The sequence below is a fragment of the Camelina sativa genome, chromosome 5, assembly GCF_030686135.1.
Source record: "Camelina sativa cultivar CO46 ecotype springtype chromosome 5, ASM3068613v1".
Classification (NCBI taxonomy): domain Eukaryota; kingdom Viridiplantae; phylum Streptophyta; class Magnoliopsida; order Brassicales; family Brassicaceae; genus Camelina; species Camelina sativa.
Genome location: NC_141884.1, coordinates 5,835,039 through 5,851,701, shown reverse-complemented (window position 1 = coordinate 5,851,701; position 16,663 = coordinate 5,835,039). Strand labels below are relative to the sequence as shown.

At 37.8% G+C, this 16,663-nt stretch overlaps 5 protein-coding genes across 7 annotated transcripts; 2 read left to right on the top strand and 3 right to left on the bottom strand.

The window, feature by feature from the left end:
• Positions 1-1,063: 1,063 nt before the first annotated feature.
• LOC104785763 (histone H2B.4) lies at positions 1,064-1,682 on the top strand. Its single transcript, XM_010511028.3, has one exon. The coding sequence runs from the start codon at positions 1,178-1,180 to the stop codon at positions 1,589-1,591; it is 414 nt and encodes a 137-aa protein (XP_010509330.1). The 5' UTR covers positions 1,064-1,177; the 3' UTR covers positions 1,592-1,682.
• A 1,072-nt stretch (positions 1,683-2,754) lies between these two features.
• LOC104785761 (uncharacterized) lies at positions 2,755-4,894 on the top strand. Its single transcript, XM_010511027.3, has 3 exons — positions 2,755-3,451; positions 3,663-3,945; positions 4,388-4,894. The coding sequence occupies exons 2-3, from the start codon at positions 3,676-3,678 to the stop codon at positions 4,712-4,714; spliced, it is 597 nt and encodes a 198-aa protein (XP_010509329.2). The 5' UTR covers positions 2,755-3,451; positions 3,663-3,675; the 3' UTR covers positions 4,715-4,894.
• Positions 4,895-5,449: 555 nt separating this feature from the next.
• On the bottom strand, positions 5,450-9,183 carry LOC104785759 (arginine biosynthesis bifunctional protein ArgJ, chloroplastic-like). 2 transcript variants are annotated; one of them, XM_019245724.2, is made up of 18 exons: positions 8,631-9,183; positions 8,408-8,496; positions 8,200-8,319; positions 7,985-8,108; positions 7,803-7,876; positions 7,675-7,719; positions 7,472-7,522; positions 7,316-7,384; positions 7,150-7,208; positions 6,979-7,048; positions 6,820-6,900; positions 6,642-6,728; positions 6,431-6,553; positions 6,278-6,340; positions 6,125-6,202; positions 5,885-6,030; positions 5,738-5,808; positions 5,450-5,660 (listed from the first exon to the last, which is right to left on the bottom strand). In XM_019245724.2, exons 2-18 carry the CDS (start codon positions 8,465-8,467, stop codon positions 5,578-5,580), a joined length of 1,404 nt encoding a protein of 467 aa, XP_019101269.2. In that variant the 5' UTR covers positions 8,468-8,496; positions 8,631-9,183; the 3' UTR covers positions 5,450-5,577. The 2 variants fall into 2 exon arrangements, with proteins under 2 accessions (XP_019101269.2, XP_087369318.1); XM_087513192.1 differs by having other exon boundaries at positions 7,316-7,522; positions 8,631-8,923.
• A 62-nt stretch (positions 9,184-9,245) lies between these two features.
• On the bottom strand, positions 9,246-10,509 carry LOC104785758 (organelle RRM domain-containing protein 2, mitochondrial). Its single transcript, XM_010511026.2, has 3 exons — positions 10,252-10,509; positions 9,624-9,692; positions 9,246-9,543 (listed from the first exon to the last, which is right to left on the bottom strand). The coding sequence occupies exons 1-3, from the start codon at positions 10,370-10,372 to the stop codon at positions 9,302-9,304; spliced, it is 432 nt and encodes a 143-aa protein (XP_010509328.2). The 5' UTR covers positions 10,373-10,509; the 3' UTR covers positions 9,246-9,301.
• A 91-nt stretch (positions 10,510-10,600) lies between these two features.
• LOC104785757 (increased DNA methylation 1) lies at positions 10,601-16,029 on the bottom strand. Of its 2 annotated transcripts, none has more exons than XM_010511024.3 (19): positions 14,823-16,029; positions 14,670-14,738; positions 14,386-14,584; positions 14,205-14,268; positions 13,917-14,045; positions 13,736-13,801; positions 13,575-13,656; positions 13,423-13,482; positions 13,272-13,324; positions 13,000-13,166; positions 12,565-12,748; positions 12,368-12,425; positions 12,220-12,276; positions 11,891-12,136; positions 11,702-11,763; positions 11,558-11,614; positions 11,373-11,466; positions 11,129-11,269; positions 10,601-11,000 (listed from the first exon to the last, which is right to left on the bottom strand). In XM_010511024.3, the coding sequence occupies exons 1-19, from the start codon at positions 15,462-15,464 to the stop codon at positions 10,893-10,895; spliced, it is 2,538 nt and encodes an 845-aa protein (XP_010509326.2). In that variant the 5' UTR covers positions 15,465-16,029; the 3' UTR covers positions 10,601-10,892. The 2 variants fall into 2 exon arrangements, with proteins under 2 accessions (XP_010509326.2, XP_087369317.1); XM_087513191.1 differs by having other exon boundaries at positions 14,375-14,584; positions 14,823-16,018.
• Between the last annotated feature and the right edge of the window lie 634 nt (positions 16,030-16,663).

Genomic DNA, 16,663 nt, shown 5'->3' with positions numbered 1-16,663 from the left:
CCCCAATTTCGACTGAGTGAGACAATAGACATAGACCGGGTTAACAAAAGGAACTCATACAACGTATCCCATAGACAAAGTTTCAAACTAATCTTCAACCATTAGGATTGATCTAGACCGTTGGATCTTGTTCGTGATAGCTTGATTTAAGGTTACCTGTATAGTGTAGCTTTCCATACTACAAACTAGGGCTGGGCACGGGACTGGTACTCTTGAATTTTCTCATATTTTTACCCGATCCGATCCTAACGGGTAATAGAAAAAAATTACTCGTACTCGAACCTTAAATAATGGGTACCCGATAAAAAAATAATTGACCTTTTAAATATCCGACCCTTTACTTTTATCCAGAAAAACGAGTACCCGATAAAAAAATTGTCAATAATCGCAATAATAATTTCATATTCCAAACTCCAAAAAATGAAAAATTCATAAATGTATGCAACATATAGTTCCAAAAATTATAAAATTACAAACTTAAAAAAAATAATAATATATTAATTCAATTGGGCGTCGTATATATCATTTCAGTTTGACTAAGTTGAACTTAGGCTTTAACTTTAACACTATAATAGATTTATAAATTAATAATAAATAATAATACAAAATATTAAAGGGTATTTACGGGTCTAATGGGTAAAGGGACAAATAACATGACAGATATTGAAAACTAAACTATTATTCTATACTCGTTGTAATATAAATATAATACCTTTCACTCGATCATGAAAGTGTGGATTACTCTTTTTCGGAACGAGTATAAATCAAGTAACGGATCGAATACGGATAACGGGTATTAGTGGCCAGGCCAACTAGTGCAAACGACGACTGGTTGTTGTTAACACCCAACTAGTACTGGGCCTTAGGCTTGACTCATTTAGCTAACCTGGAAACGGTAAAAGCAAACGATTGGGCCTTAAGTAAACTTTCAGATCCGACCCAATAAGAGAAGCGATGCCCTCAGATGGAAAGAGAACCTATGTAATCTCAACCGTTTATTTTTCAATGCCACGTCATCAATCCTAGTAAAAACACAGAAACCAATTACAAGCAACCACTACTCTCTATATAATAAACAACAAATCTGATTTCTCCTTCTCAGATCATTCATCATCATCAACGCCGTCTCTCAAAATCCTCTGAAAAACAAAACACATCGATTTCATCAACATCTGTGATGGCACCGAAAGGAGCGGAGAAGAAACCAGCCGGGAAAGCACCGGCGGCGGAGAAACTACCAAAGGCGGAGAAGAAGATCAGCAAAGAAGTAGGAGGAGGAGGAGGAAGCGAGAAGAAGAAGAAGAAAGCGAAGAAGAGCGTGGAGACATACAAGATCTACATCTTCAAGGTACTGAAACAAGTCCATCCAGATATCGGGATCTCTGGGAAAGCTATGGGGATTATGAACAGTTTCATCAACGACATCTTCGAGAAACTCGCTCAGGAATCGTCTAAGCTCGCTAGGTATAACAAGAAGCCGACGATTACGTCTAGGGAGATTCAAACCGCCGTGAGACTTGTCTTGCCTGGTGAACTCTCTAAGCATGCTGTTTCTGAAGGCACCAAGGCGGTTACCAAATTCACCAGTTAATTAGGGTTTTCTGTATATTTCCGGTTTAATTGTTTGGTTTAGACTCGATTTCGTTGGATCTTTTTCCGGAATTTGATGGATTATTTGGTTATTCATCCTCTCAATAATTGATATTTACTTATTTAGTCCCCAATGAGGCAATGACGATAGACTATAGTGATTTTGCTATAGGATATCAAAGTAACATATCTTACCGTAGATATGAAATCTTTGAGGTATTAGGGTCGTTACAAACTCAACCACCATGACCATGTTGCTTGGTTTGAAATCATACTCTCAGACTGCATCATAGAACCAAAACTGCAGGGTGTGTTTTTGAAGGGAAATATACATACGACTACATTGCTTTAGACCATATGAAGAAACAAATTTGTTACTCCGCTTTGATCTTACGACGGAGAGATTATATTTAGACGTTTGTGCCTTCCAAGATCTAAATGTTTATGCCTTGTGCCAATTCTGAATTCTGGTAAGATGGTTCTATCCGTTGTTAGTGATGATTGAATAAACTCTCAGTGTTAATATCAGAACTTTCAAACATTGGAAATAGAGATGTGGATGACAAATAAAACTGATGCTGAGACAGCTATGTTATGGAAATGGAGCCATGGAGGGAATCTGTTACAAACTTACAATAGATTATATATGTTCCAGTCGTTATATATGTTTCAGTTCGCAATTCTTTGATGATACATGAGGAGAAGAGAGTGGCCGCATGTATAGATCTTCTAAGCGGGACGGTAACCAAACCATAATTGGAGACTGAGCACGATGAATATCAAAAATATTGTCATAAAACTAAAACGCTACTATTTCACTACACAATGTTCGCAAAAACTAAACGTTATATATTTTTTCATAAGTTACGGATAAATAAGACCTTAGTTTTGAACTTTTGATTCGTTTATCAAATTCTTTTTCTCTTTCAATTCATATCAAACTTGTTACATATCGTCATTTATACCAACAGGTCGTTGAGTCATGACGTGTGAGACGCTATATTGTTAAAGAGTTAAGACCGACCTAATAATAATTAGGTAGATTTTGTTCGGTGTAATTTATTTCCTTAAATAGCAGTTTATTAGCCCGTTTTAGACCCAATCAAGGCCCAATAAAGAAAAGTCTTAAAAAGATAAGAGGAACACGTGTACGGTCATGAATCTATCTGTAGGGTAGGCCGCCACATCTATCACCGTCGATTTATTTTTGTTTAAAAACGTCATCAATCATTTCTTCGTCTTCTTCTTCTTCTTCTTCTTCCTTGTTGTTCGTCTTCTTCTTCTCAAATTAGCTTTTTTTTTTCCTTATTATTATCTTCCTCCTCACGCGTGAGATTCGTTGTGGATATAATTAATTCTTCTCCTTAATTCTCTGGTTTTACTTTCTCTCCATGATCCGATTTTAAGGTTTTTTTTTGGGTATATCTATTCTCTTTTTTGTTCTATCTGCATCAAAAGTTTTCTGAGATCTCTCTGAAGATTTTTCATTGGATTTCGAAATTGGAGAACTAGGGTTTTTTTGCGGTGCTAGGGTTTCGAAGAGCATAAGATAAAGAATGCCTTCGGTGCCCTCTAAGCTTCTTCTTCTCCTTTCTTTGACACCTTCGTTGACTCCTTATCATTCTGGTTTGAGTTCTTCTAATCGTTCTAAACCTTTTGAAAAGTGTGATTGGCGTGGTAATCTTAGTTAACATTTCTGATTCCCTTCTTCCCCCTCTCTCCTCTCTTCTTTTTACCCTTTTCTCTCTCTCTCTCGTCTTCGTCTCGTTCTTGAGATTTTCCTAGCTCGGTCGGATAAAAAATCTTTGATCCATCTCTGGTGTTTTCATTTTTGGCGGTGCTCCATTTGCAACCCAAAAAGGTGATTTTTTTTGCCTCAAGCTTTATTTTTTTTTTCAATTTGGAGTTGTTGTTTCATAGATTAGGTTTCAAATTCATGCAAGTAGAGTGAATGGGATTTAAGAATGACTCTTTGTTTCATATGTGTGAGCATTTGGTTTATAATAACTTTAAATTTGTTTGTGCTGTGACTAATCTTATGCTTTTGAATTTGTTTGTGTGACTATCTTCAGCTTTTAGTTGGATATGAGCTCTGTTTGTGGTAAGTTGGATTTCAAAGATGCAAGCTTTGAGATCTCGGCTTCGAGTTCCACACAATGTTGTTCTAAAGGCTCCAAGCATACCTCGTTTACTGGATCTGAAGATTCTCAGGAGTCTGATGGAGGAGATGAAACTGGTTATATACACCAAACTGTGAATGAAGAAACTACTGATGATGATAAGGATTTCATCAAATCCACTTTAAGTCCCAACTCTTCTGATGATGATGAAGACAAGGATGATAACCTTACAACTGTAAGTCAGCCTGTGTTACTCAGCATTCATTCTGGTTAACTATCTATTTGTATTCTTTGATTTGGCTGTTTCTGGTCTATTTACCAGAGTACAAGTTGGGTGCCAGTTTTTTAGTTACTTGTTTTGCCTAGGCTATCGTGGGTCATTGATATTTCCTATGTGTGGTTGCTTGGTTTTCCTGTACCAGTCCAGCAAGTTTTTGAAAGAATCAAAGAGTATCGATATATAGTCCAAGCATGGAAAAAAATTGAGTCAAGAAATTAGTGTTCTGGAGTTCCGTAGTTTGTACTTTAGTAAGAGTTTTAGAGTCCTCGCAAATTGGCTGTTGTCGGTCAGATTGGTTTCCTAGTGAGATCCTTTCTCATATCTCTCAATCCAAGGCTGTGTATTCCCTGCTCTATGCTGATTGTTTCTCACCTGCCTGTTTCTTGAATTGCAACAGACACCACCAGTTGTTCTCATACCAGCCATAAAAGGCAGTCGAGAGAAGCATGGCTTGTCACTGAAGAAGACGAGTGTTTCATGGGCTGCTGATGTGTATGATCCTCCTCCCTCGATAGCCTCCCACACAAGAATCAAGAAACAGCAGCAGAAACCCAAGAGCAAAGACAACCACAAGAAGACCGGAAAGAAAGGACAGAAGGGCAAAGACAACTCTTCCTCGCGTGGTGGCAGCAGCAGCAAAGACAAGAAGAAAGCTTCTCGCAAACACAGCTGCGAGAAATTTGATTGGGTAACTCAGATGCCTTTAGTTGCAGCATCTTCTTGAATGGCATTGGCTACTAATCAACTTTCATCACATCTATGAGCTTGGCCACCTCTTCTCTAATAATCAAATCTCTGTGTCTGTTTCTTGTTGAATTTCACAACTTTTCTTATGTGTAATTAGACTATTGTAATCGTTTGTTGCTTCTACTTTATTCGTAAGTTTCCTTCTGAGTTTCACACCTTTCTTATGTGTAATAGATGATCGATCATCCCTAACACTATTCTGATAGCTTTGTTGCTTCTTTTTCCTTTTTGAGATTCAACAGTTTCAAACGTGTCAAACGGAGTATCAGAATATATAAACCGGTTTATATCTTCTGATAAAGAGGTTGACAACACTATAAAGAAGTTGTATAAGTTTTGATGTCTTTCCAAAAATAAACTTCACCTATAGTCTTTCCTGTTTGCATGCGAGACTCATCAATGCTTTTTTAATAGAGCCTAAAAATCTCGAAAGCTCAGCAGTATGGCCGGGATGCCTATTCGATGTAGGAGTATTGTCGGCAAATATGTAAGCCCCCATCCTAGTGTGCAGGAGCGGATGAAGGAACTTGAGGTTAAATCTGATTCTGAGGACTTGCTTCTGCCGTACGTGTGCAGAAGAGCAGAGCTGATACTGATTATGATATATGCGCCATAACCTTGTATTCAATTTCATTCTCGATCATGCATTATCTCTTACAAATATTGTGAAAATTTTGTTAACATTATTGTGAAAAATTTGTTGAAGTTTAACTTTTTGTGAAGAACTCAAAGGAACTTTGTTTATTGAATCGTTGCTGTCTTATTTGAAGCAAAATCAGTTTATAAATTGAGATCATAACACAACAACAGTACATGAAACACTGTCTCTTGGTATCAGTCCTATGAGGTGTACTCAGCATTGATCTTGACATAATCATAGCTAAGATCGCAACCCCAAGCCTTTCCGATGGCTGCACCTTCACCTGTTCACCGGACAAAACCGCACTCAGGTCCACAATACATGGTTTATTTAATAAAGCTAGTCAAAACACTCTCTTACCTACGGATATGTCGATCGTAACTGTTCCGTGAACCTCACCCTTTTTCTTGAGGTAGTTACTGGCTCCATCCCTGTTATATGCATTTGTGTAAGAACATGATTTAACTACATTTTCCTATTGAGAGACAAATCTATAGTAAGATAAACCTGTCAAACGGAAGAGGTTGGCCACTCTCCATGAGTGAGAACTCGCCCAGAGATATCTTCAGCTTATCCATCTGGAACGAAACCCCGGCATAGCCAGCAGCTGCAGCTATCCGTCCCCAGTTTGGATCTCTTCCATAAACAGCTGCCTGTCACACAAGTAACAATAGATGTTTACTATTAATTTAGAAGCAAGAAATGCTCACTTTGATTATTCATGTACGTGTATTTCTGATCACATACTTTAACCAGTGAAGAGGAAGCCACCGAGCGTGCAATTTTCCCTGCCTCTGCTTCAGTTTCTGTTCCTTTTACAGTAACCTGGTGATTTTTTGTGTTGCTTGTTAAGGTTTGTGTTAAATCAGAGGTTTGGGAGAAGAAGTTTGTTTTATGAACCTCGATGAGACATGTTGCGCCTTCACCATCCCAAGCTATTGATTTAGCGAGCCCTTGCATCACCTGAAAAAGATACATTTTAAGGGTTCCATCATCCGTGTTAAGTCCAGCTCATGAACCACTGTTACGGAGATGGCAAAAAAACAAACATACCGCATCAAGGCATGCCTGAAGCTGTGCAGCTTCGTTAGAATTCAAAGAAGATATAGAAGGTGATCCAGATAGTCCACTCGCTAAGGCAATGACTGTGTCGTTAGTACTCGTGTCGCCATCTACCTATAAGACCATGAGTTCAATTTAATCAGAACTTGGAAATGAAAGTGTAATCCAATAACAACAATGTGGTGAAATTGTGTAAACCTACAGTGATCTGGTTGAAGCTTCGATTTACTGCAACCTTTACCATCTTTCTCCAGGTATCACTTTCAACTAGCGCGTCCGTTGTGATGACCTGAGGAAGATAAATATCGATTTGGCATTGTTTAAAACAATGTATGTTCAAACAGATACACGCCTACCAAAGAAAGTAATAAAGGACATACACCTAACATAGTTGCCATATTTGGATGGATCATCCCGGAGCCTTTTGCCATACCCCCAACTCTAATTGTGGTTCCACCGACCTGAGCAATTTCAAAGCTTTTGTAAGATATATGAAATGTCAAAAATAGAGTACAAAGGTGTTTGTTGAACCTTCCTACCTGTGATTCAACTGCCACGCTCTTGCTTACAAGATCCGTTGTTGTGATTGCTACAGCAGCAGAATCTGCACTGTATATCAGATTCAAATGGTTATGTCCAATGGCTACTAAAGAAATTGAAGATTGTGCCATCTACATACTCAGGGAGAGATTGAGAAAAGAGGATTATACTCTTCAACAGAGTCTGATATGGAGTTGACTAGGGTTGGAAGTGATTGGATAAGCTCTTTCTGCAAAAGAAAAAGAATGAGAAATATGTTGGAGAAACTCTTCCTGCACGGGGAAATTAACTTAATCGGAGCACTTGCATGTAAAAGGAATGAGAAAGAAGCTATACCTTTTTAATCCTCTGACCAATTACCCCAGTTGACTCGATTAACACTTCCTCTGGATTCACTTTAAGTAGCTGCAGCAATAAAGAAACAAACGGTAACAATGTTGAACAATATGAGGTTTGCACAAGACTCGGGAATGAAAGAAACCAAGGGCATACCGTCGCAAGAGAACCAACACAATCTAGCATATCTTGGTAACCAGCATCACCCTGAAAAAATGAATGATCTTAATGAGTGATGCATAGCTAACAACCATATAGAGCTCAGGCTACTTCACAAATCATATTAATGAACTCCTAAACACATAACTCGAGATCTAAACATAACTGAAAGCACATGACTACATCTAAGTACATCTTACCGTAGCTGCATTGGCCTGACCGGCATTGATCAACACTGCACGCGCCTGAAAAGTTTCAAAACTTACTGATTTCATAGCTCAAAATCACAAAATGCTTTGGTTCGAGATCTTAAGGTAGAGAGGATTACCGTTTTGGAAGTCTCAAGAACCTTTTTGCAGTAAACTACAGGAGCAGCAGCAACCACATTCAAAGTAAACACCCCTAAAAATATTCCCAAAAAAAGAGTCAGAAACATTTTGCCTCTGGATACACACACACACACACACACACACACATTAGTAAGGACAAAACAAGCTATAGCATTGGAACCTGCAGCTACAGCATCTACATCACAAGTTACAAGAGCGAGATCAGGTTTCTTCCCAGCAGCTCGTAAACCAGCATACATACCAGCAGCTTTAAACCCTTTAGCAGCTGTAACTCCACCAGCTATCTAAACCAACAACAAGATTTCTCAATTTTACAAAACTTTTGAAGCAACTCCTCGAAGAAAAATAAAGATTACTAATTTATTGGAGCAAAACCTGTTTCCATGAGCCTTCAGGTAAAGAGATTGGAGCTGCTTGTATGTTACTAGACGCCTCCTCCACGCTGGTTGCTACTGCGAACACTCTAAAATCTCTCCGTGAAGACGCCATAAAACTCTGAACCAAAGTTATAAACTTTTTCTTCTTAATTGGCGAAAAAAGCACACACACACATACAAAATAGATAAAGAATGAGAGAAGAGACCTTAGGCGCAAAGAAATGAGGAAGCTTGAAGGATGCGAAGTGAGTATGAGAACAATGCATTGTTTTAAAACAATCACCAAATCAGGAAGCTGCAGATTGATTAAGTATGAGACCGGAGAAGATAAAGATAAGTCCCAAACTATAAATTATATGTGAATTCGAAGTAAGGGGAATACTCAAGTCTCAAGACTAGAAGAAGAAGATCAAAGGGGAGAGAGATCACCTTGAAGAGAGCTTGGGTTCGTGGAGTCTCAAACGAGAATGATTATTTTTGTTTTGAATTAGCTTCGGCTGCAGGGCGTGTGCATAATGTAGAGTGTCCCCCTCTCTCTCAATCAAACACAACCCTCAATGATTAAGCCGGTTAATAAAAGCTAAACATTGAACCGGGATCAATTGTAAATTAAACCAAAACCAAATTGCATAAAAGATAGACAAATGATCAAAGGATCGAGAGAATCTCTTGTCACATTGTACTTTTGTCTGAAAATCAAAACCTTTGAACCCTATAAGAAAGTCACAGTCACAGACTCACAGTTCTTGTTTTTTTTATGACAACAAAAAAAAGAAAGATCACAGTGACAACGAAGGAGAGAGAGACCGTGGCAGAGAAAGGGACGGAGGGAGGCTATGAATGTGATAACATAAAACGCTGCGTCTTTGACTTTCTACTTGGATTTTTTTTTGGTCGGTCATTGTCCTTTTCAATCTTGATTTTGTATAAACATCTTTTGTTTGGTCTGATCCAGCTTTTTTAGTTATTCTTATTACTTAATCTGCCCAAAACGGAAAAGTTAATGTTCCAAAGGATATGACTTTTGTATCCAAAATAGATGAATGGCTCAAAGAATCTGATTTTATTTCATACATAAAGTAGTCAGTTGGGTTTTTTGTTCATTTACACCAGCCGATGGTTTTGTTGGTAGTGAAACCAGATCCAGAATAAGACTGAGGAGGCTCCTGCTGCAAAGGCCGTCTTGGTTCTCTAGGTTTTGCAGGATCCACAAAGATCACCCAACCGTCCAAGAACTTTGCATTCATTTCTTTCTTGGCCTTCTCTGCATCTTCTATTGTTGCATATGTCACAAATCCGAAACCCTTTGATCTCCCTGTTTCTCTGTCTGTGATCACTCTCGCTGCAACAACCAAACATAATCTGTCAGTCGAGGCTTCATTTGCTCTATATGTTGGATAAAAGGAGAGCGAGTATCATTACCATCCACAAGCTCCCCAAAAGAAGCAAATGCATCCTGAAGCTTTTCATTTGTTGTGAGTCTAGATAGACCTATTCACCAAAGATACAAGAGTACAAGTAATGAGAACATTTTTTGATCTTCAGGCCTAGAGGAGTCTAATAAAGCAAACAAAATTAAAAGCAATCCATAACTCAGAACATATATATGAGCTCCACATCAAAGAAGATTAGCACACTCATAATAGTGCCTCACTAACCACTAAATTCAATTATCAGAAAAATTGAAAATTGGCCCGTAGATCTCAACTTTCATGTTGATTCCAGACACAAGATGAAACTGAATGATAAGATCAAAGATCCTAATTCTCTCCCTAAGCAAAAAAGGCTCTCACTTTACGAAATGGTCTAAGACCCTTTCACACTAATTCCACCCTTCCTAGTTATACTTATCACTAAAGTAACATTGAAGAAGTAGTAGGGGAGAATGATCATTTCTCAAAAATGGTCCACGCGATAAACAAATACTTATCATCTGTAAGATAACATGACTAGAATCATCCAAGCTCGACATCATCTATAGCACAACTCCAGAAAAGCTGGAAATTCATCTTTGATTAAAATTGAAAGACAATTCAAGAAAGAAATTTACCACTAACGAAGAGCTTGGGGGACGTAAGAGTTGAGCAGTAGCGAACGCATGAGGATGGCGAAGACAAGAGGCTGTTGTTGGATCCGGCAATGAGACGGCGAAAGCTGGAAGAGAACGCCATTGTAGCAACTGAGACGATTTGGGGATCAAAAGGTTTTTAACTAAAACCACACATATTTTATTTATTATTCAAAACGTCGTCGTTTCCTCTGTTTCACATACGTAAACATTAAACAAAGATGAAACAATGACAAGTCCAAAGATTGTTTCAAAGTTCAAACATATAGTATCCAAATCTTTCATAAGCATTGCCAAAAACTTGTACAAAACAAAAAAAGATACTGTTAAATAAGACTGAAAATTATTTTATTTTTCTGGTTAGTCTAATACTCCCACGAACATGTTGTTTATATTTGTTTCTATGTATCTGTTTATTCTTCTCTTTGGTCTCTATACAAAACATGGAACTGTTCTGGGACTCATCCTTTGTAAAACCTACAAATCTATATTCAAAAAAACGAACCAAATATTACAAAAAAATAGACAAAAAAAAAAAAACTGCTCCATCTTCCAGAAAACAAAAAACAAAGAAGAGGATAGATCCCAACACCAAAAAAATCCTAGAAGAATCTTTTATCAGATCAGATGAGAGTTGTTGATTCTGATAAACACGCCTTAGGTACTTTCTTCTCCAGCATTGACGTTCCTTTGAAGATTGTAAGCTGCACTTCCTTTTGGTACTCCAGCAACTGCAAAAAAATACCATGTTATTGCTTCTTGCTGCTTTTACCAAAGTGGATTCCAACACTTACTAACCAAAGCTATATTTCATAGAAGACTCACAATTTCATAGCAAATCATAACGTAATACACTTACTTGCTGTTCAGCCATCCTTGTAAAGCCAAACTTCTTTGTCCATATAGACTCAGCTTCTTCAGCTGCCGGAAGGACCAGGTTCTCAACATTTAAAGAAGAAAGAAGATTCTCTACACAAGCATATAGTCCTTGGAAGTATCCCTAGAGACCAAATCACATCATAAAAGTAAATTTAATCCATAAGCAAAAGAAGAAAAAAACCCTGAGATGTTATGAAATATATGACATGTACAGAAGCTTTTACCCTTCCTTGGTACTCTCGGCTAGTAGCTACAATAGGAAGTTCAGCAACTTGCTGACCAAATATTCTCAGCAGCGCTGCAGAAACAACAAGAGAACTAAACGAAAATCATGAAAAAAAGCAATTAGCATAGAAGACAAAGAAGTTGTAAGAGAAAAGGGAGAGTAATAAACAGAAAGAGAACATACTTTACAATCAGGACCAAACAGTACATTCCTCCAAACTCCTGGCCAGATATGTTCCTCCTGCAAATACATCATTAGAATTACAAGGACAATCAACCACTGCCAAAACATGGCTATTATATTAGAGCTTGTGACGTCATTGCTTACCCATACACCATGACAGGAATGAGATCACGGCCAGACTTCGCAACAATGGGATCAAAGCACTCCTAGAAGATTAAACAGGAAAGAATTAGGGTCCATCTTTGTTATACATATTTTAAGAAGGTCAAATTATACGCGAGAAAGTGGCTCAACATATATACAGCCCCCGGCACATCTGAAGTCAAGACATACCCTGAAGATAACAGCCGCTCGTGAAAGCAAGGGCAGATGCTCTGGGTATCGACTCTTTCCACTAAGTATCCTCCATTCGACTGTATCCCCATGATCGGTATATATTCCTTTTTCTCTGTCTTTTCTACGTATCATGTCTAACAGAGGTGTAGGAATAGTTTGCGGCCCACAAGAAACAGAACTCTGAACTGCCGCGTGAATCCTGCTGCAGTCACTACAACAGAACCATTTGTCCTGCGGAATTTCCTACAGCAATCAAGGAAGAAGTTGAGAAAAGACGAATGACCTCGTGATCACAAAGCAGAAGGAGCCAGCCTAACACAACTTACTTTCAAATCACAGAGCCCATTCGCTCTGAGGCAACCAACATGGTACTCTTTCTCACACTTCAAAAGAAAAGTAGAAGAGGATTATCAGAAAAGACTGAACTACTAATAGGACGAGTTGAATTTAAAGAATCTGGAATCAAGGGAGTACCTGGTCACAGAGAATAACAGTCCTATCATCAAATTTTCCAATGCTAAAATCATGGGACCTATCAAATAAGACCACATGTAGATTCCACATCATGCACAGTAATCAAAGGTGCCTATTGCAGTGGCTTGCACATGTATTTAAGATTAAACAACTGTTATATTCTATACGAGAAAACTAAATATAGTTATGCAACCAACCTGCAAAACACACAGCCACCAATTTCGCTTTCTGGCGCTTTAACGACTCTTGTCAGCCTTATAACTATAGGCTTCAAGTTGCTAGAAGGATCAGTTGCAGTTGCCTTTTTACAAGACACAGGTCCATCATTGCAGCTCGAACAGTACCAAGTACCTTCAGGCATAGACTGAAATTTCAAACAAGCTGCATATAAAAGAGACAAGAAGGATCAGAACCAGAGAAAAAATACCGGGAGTTGATATCTAACTATGCAACACTTATTAAATTAAAATTTAGAGAAAATGGTTATAGAAAGTTAATTAAAAGTTCCACATGTATTACGATTGAGGAAACCATTTAAGAAATCAGTGCTTCAGCTACTTTCAGTTTGAAACCTAGAAGCATTTTTAATATATTAGAGTACACGAGCAAGAGTACTATACTCCAGCACCTACCTGTATGAAAGGCTTGAGGACATCCAGCACAAAGTAGCAAATCTCCACCATCCCCACAAATTGAACACATGTCATCACTATCACCAGTTGTAATGACATGTCCATTCGCCAATGACATGGCTATATCGTGCAATGACAATCCGGAAGAGATATAGATATGACGATAACTACAAAAGATACAAAAAAACTTTAGAAACACATTCCAACATAACAAGTTTACTTTAAAGTTATCCATATCTCACGGTAAAATAGCATATTATTGGATAACTCACGGTTGTCGTCTAGCAGCCATTCCAGCATGCGATTCGAATTGCGAAGGACTAATCTGTTGTAATAAATACAAAACAAAATAAGTAAAACCACATCTGAAATTCAAACTGATTCTGATGGGGAATCAACATAGCCATTGCATCCACCATTTACCTCTCTGCTGCAACAGCTACATAATATACCACTTCCTTGCTTGTAACCCTGTAGTAGTTTCTGTAGGGGAGAAACATGTTAACAAAACTAAAGTTCTATTCAAATTTCAGGGAAGATAAGCAGAAGAAGTTGTTTGTCTGCAAATAACAAACCTGTGTTTTCACATAGTAAGCCAATTCTGTCCCGTCCGGAAGCCCATTAGGCATAAACAGCAACCGATGTAAATCATTGTCCCTAGAAACAGAAGATTGTGTCTTTTTCAGCAATGTTGGATAGCAATTAGAGATTCAAATGCTAATAGAAGAACACAAACCTCTTTCTATTGCTTCCTTCAGAAACTTTCTTATGACAACCCATACCAGATACATGAGAAGCAAGCCTACAGGATTAGCGACCAAATAAATTTCCATAGCTCCATAGATAATAGTCCTAAGGACCATAAGTAATACCTAACAGTAGTTAATTTGTAATGTGAAAATATCAAAGATGCATACTTCTTTGCTATCCGCTTCGGCTCATACAATGTGTCCTTTGCATATGTTTTCTCTGGATAATAATAGTTCTCCACAGAGCATGGAGTAAGACTCTGACTCTCATCAAGACCAGGACCAGGACCAAGATAACTGCAGCTTTCACAGGAATCACTTTCAGTAACACATAATTGCAACTTAGATTGCATTAACCAAAAGCTATATGAAACCAAAAGTATCACTGACTATCATCACAAATAAACTCCCCAATTACAGATCAAGTAGTAAACCACAAGTAGGAGGTGATATTACCTGACAACAGAATGTTCCGTGTAATGGTTCCGGTCAGACATGCTATCACTCTGTTGGAAACTTGCTGCAGTAAATAAAGGCATGTCAGGCTCTGAACTAGTAATCAAAAAACAAATGATTGCAAAAGAAAATCAATGGAGAGCGCATAGATGCACCAACAATCTAGACACCTGGCAATCACCTTTCCAAGCTTGAAAGCCCTCCTCATTCAGAGCGGAACCAGCTACATTCCTTATCACTTCCTCGAGAACATCACGAGGAGCAGTCTTAACTTCTTGAAGTATGTTATAAACCGACCTTCCATTCTCCAAAAATATGTGATTATTAGGATGTCTAGTTTTTGCACCAGCATGCAGCTCAAACTCATACGCACTTAATACCTTTTTGCAAAACAAAATATGACATCGTTAAAACACACAGACCAAATAATCATAGAAACAACATAACGATCGCAAAGAAACTCACTTTTGAGAAATTGCAGCTCGCACAGCCACACAAATACCCAACCGAATGGATTATCCCCTGAAGCTCTCTCTGAAAGGCCATAAAAAGTGATATAACGAGTGTATAAGACATCAAAACTCTGCTCGATAAGAAACAAAAAGATTCAGACTTTACCACAAGTGGGGTTGAAATATACTTCACTGGAGCGCCTTCGAGAATACCCGTTTCCAAAAGCTTCTTCACGGTAGATGGGTAGCTAATAGAAACAATCTTCTTCGGCATCTTCACAACACCACCATCCCAAGTATGATCCTTTACCACGGGCAACTCATCAAATTCCTTCTTAGGTTTACTCAACTTAAACGTGATCTTCGTGATCCCAGTCGAGCTAAGATGCTTAGGAATCTCCAACACAAAACGAGATGGTAACAACACATCACTCGAATCCTCTGTTACGCCACCACGTTCTCCATCACTTATAGTCTCCTCAGAACCAAAATCACTCCCGGAACACTCTACAGGATCACCTAAACCGGATTTAACCGGCTGGCTAGAAACATCGCGGAAAAGAGATGTGCTTTCAACAGGAGAAGCGACGGGATTCGAAATCTCCGATGTAATGTCATCGTTAGAAGCTTCTTTTGCTTGTTTCTTATTAGGAAAGTGATCACCTTTGACACCAACTTCATCATCAGTAGTAGTATCAAGACGCTCTCTTTTCAACTGACCCATTGATGATGATGATGATGACATCTTCTCTTCCGCCATGATCTCTTCCATTGGCATCTCTAAACAAACTGTTCCTTCTTCTCCCATCGCAACGTGGCATCCAATTTACAGAACAACACTAACTACTAACTAGAGTTTAGATCTAAAGCCTTGGGATTTGAAATCACGTAATCGTTGAACAGTTTTAGTATACCAATCTGTAAACTTTGTATTATCTGATTCCTAAGAGAAAGAGTAATCTAATTCAATCCCGGAAATTTACAGAAGGAATTAAAAAAAAAAAAAAAAATCAATTCATAAGAATCAAACGAGGAAGAGAAACGCTAAAAAGTTATGTGGGGGTAGAAGAATGAATCAAGAGTAGAGAATTACGGATCTAAAAGATCTGAAGATAAGGCTTTGGAAGATTTCGAATTGGGTAGGGAGATAAAAGAGAGGACGGCGAAGAGAATTAGGGTTAGGGTAAAAGAGGGGAAGGAGATAAGATGAGGGAGAGAGAGAAGGAGGAGGAAGAAGAAGAAGGAACGTGCAAGGCGGCAACGAACCAGAAAACGAAAAGCTTTGTTCTCGCGGTCCAGATTACTTTTCAAAGCAAAGCAGAGAGAGAAGAAGAAAAAAAAAACCAGAAAATAATAATAGTAAATTAGTAATCAAGTAAATCCAAATTAAAAGAAAACACAAAACAGTCCTTAATTGTTTTAAATGTTAACTTTTGGACCGATATTTGCAATAAAGTGTACTTTAAAACAAAAAAAATGTTGGATTGAGTAATTTTCTGTTTCTTTATTTTTTTATTTAGTGATAATTTTATGTATATAATTTTAACATATATTAAATTATCAGTTTTTTTGAGGTTTGGTTGTTTTTGATTCGAGGGGGTATATGTGAGATTTAAAAAAGTATGGAGAGTATTATAAAATTCAAGTGAAACTTGTGGGGGTGACTTGTAAAATGGAAAGAAAAAAAAAGAGGGAAGCAAATCGTGGCAGTTGCTGATGACATCTTGGAAAGAAGGTACGAGAAGAGACCAAATCATTTACTTCAGTTGCTCTTTTTTTCTTTGTTTAAAACTTGGTGAATATCCACGTGTACATATGTGGGCTCGTTTTCTTCAATAAGAGATCGTGTTTTTGTTATAGTTTTAATTAAAAAATTTTAAAACAATAACTAAAAATACCACAAATATATTCATAAATTAAAATTAAAAACAATATATAACCAATAGGTTTACGAAAAAATTGAGTAAGGTTAAATAAATTCATTTAAGACTATTTCCTACACATTTA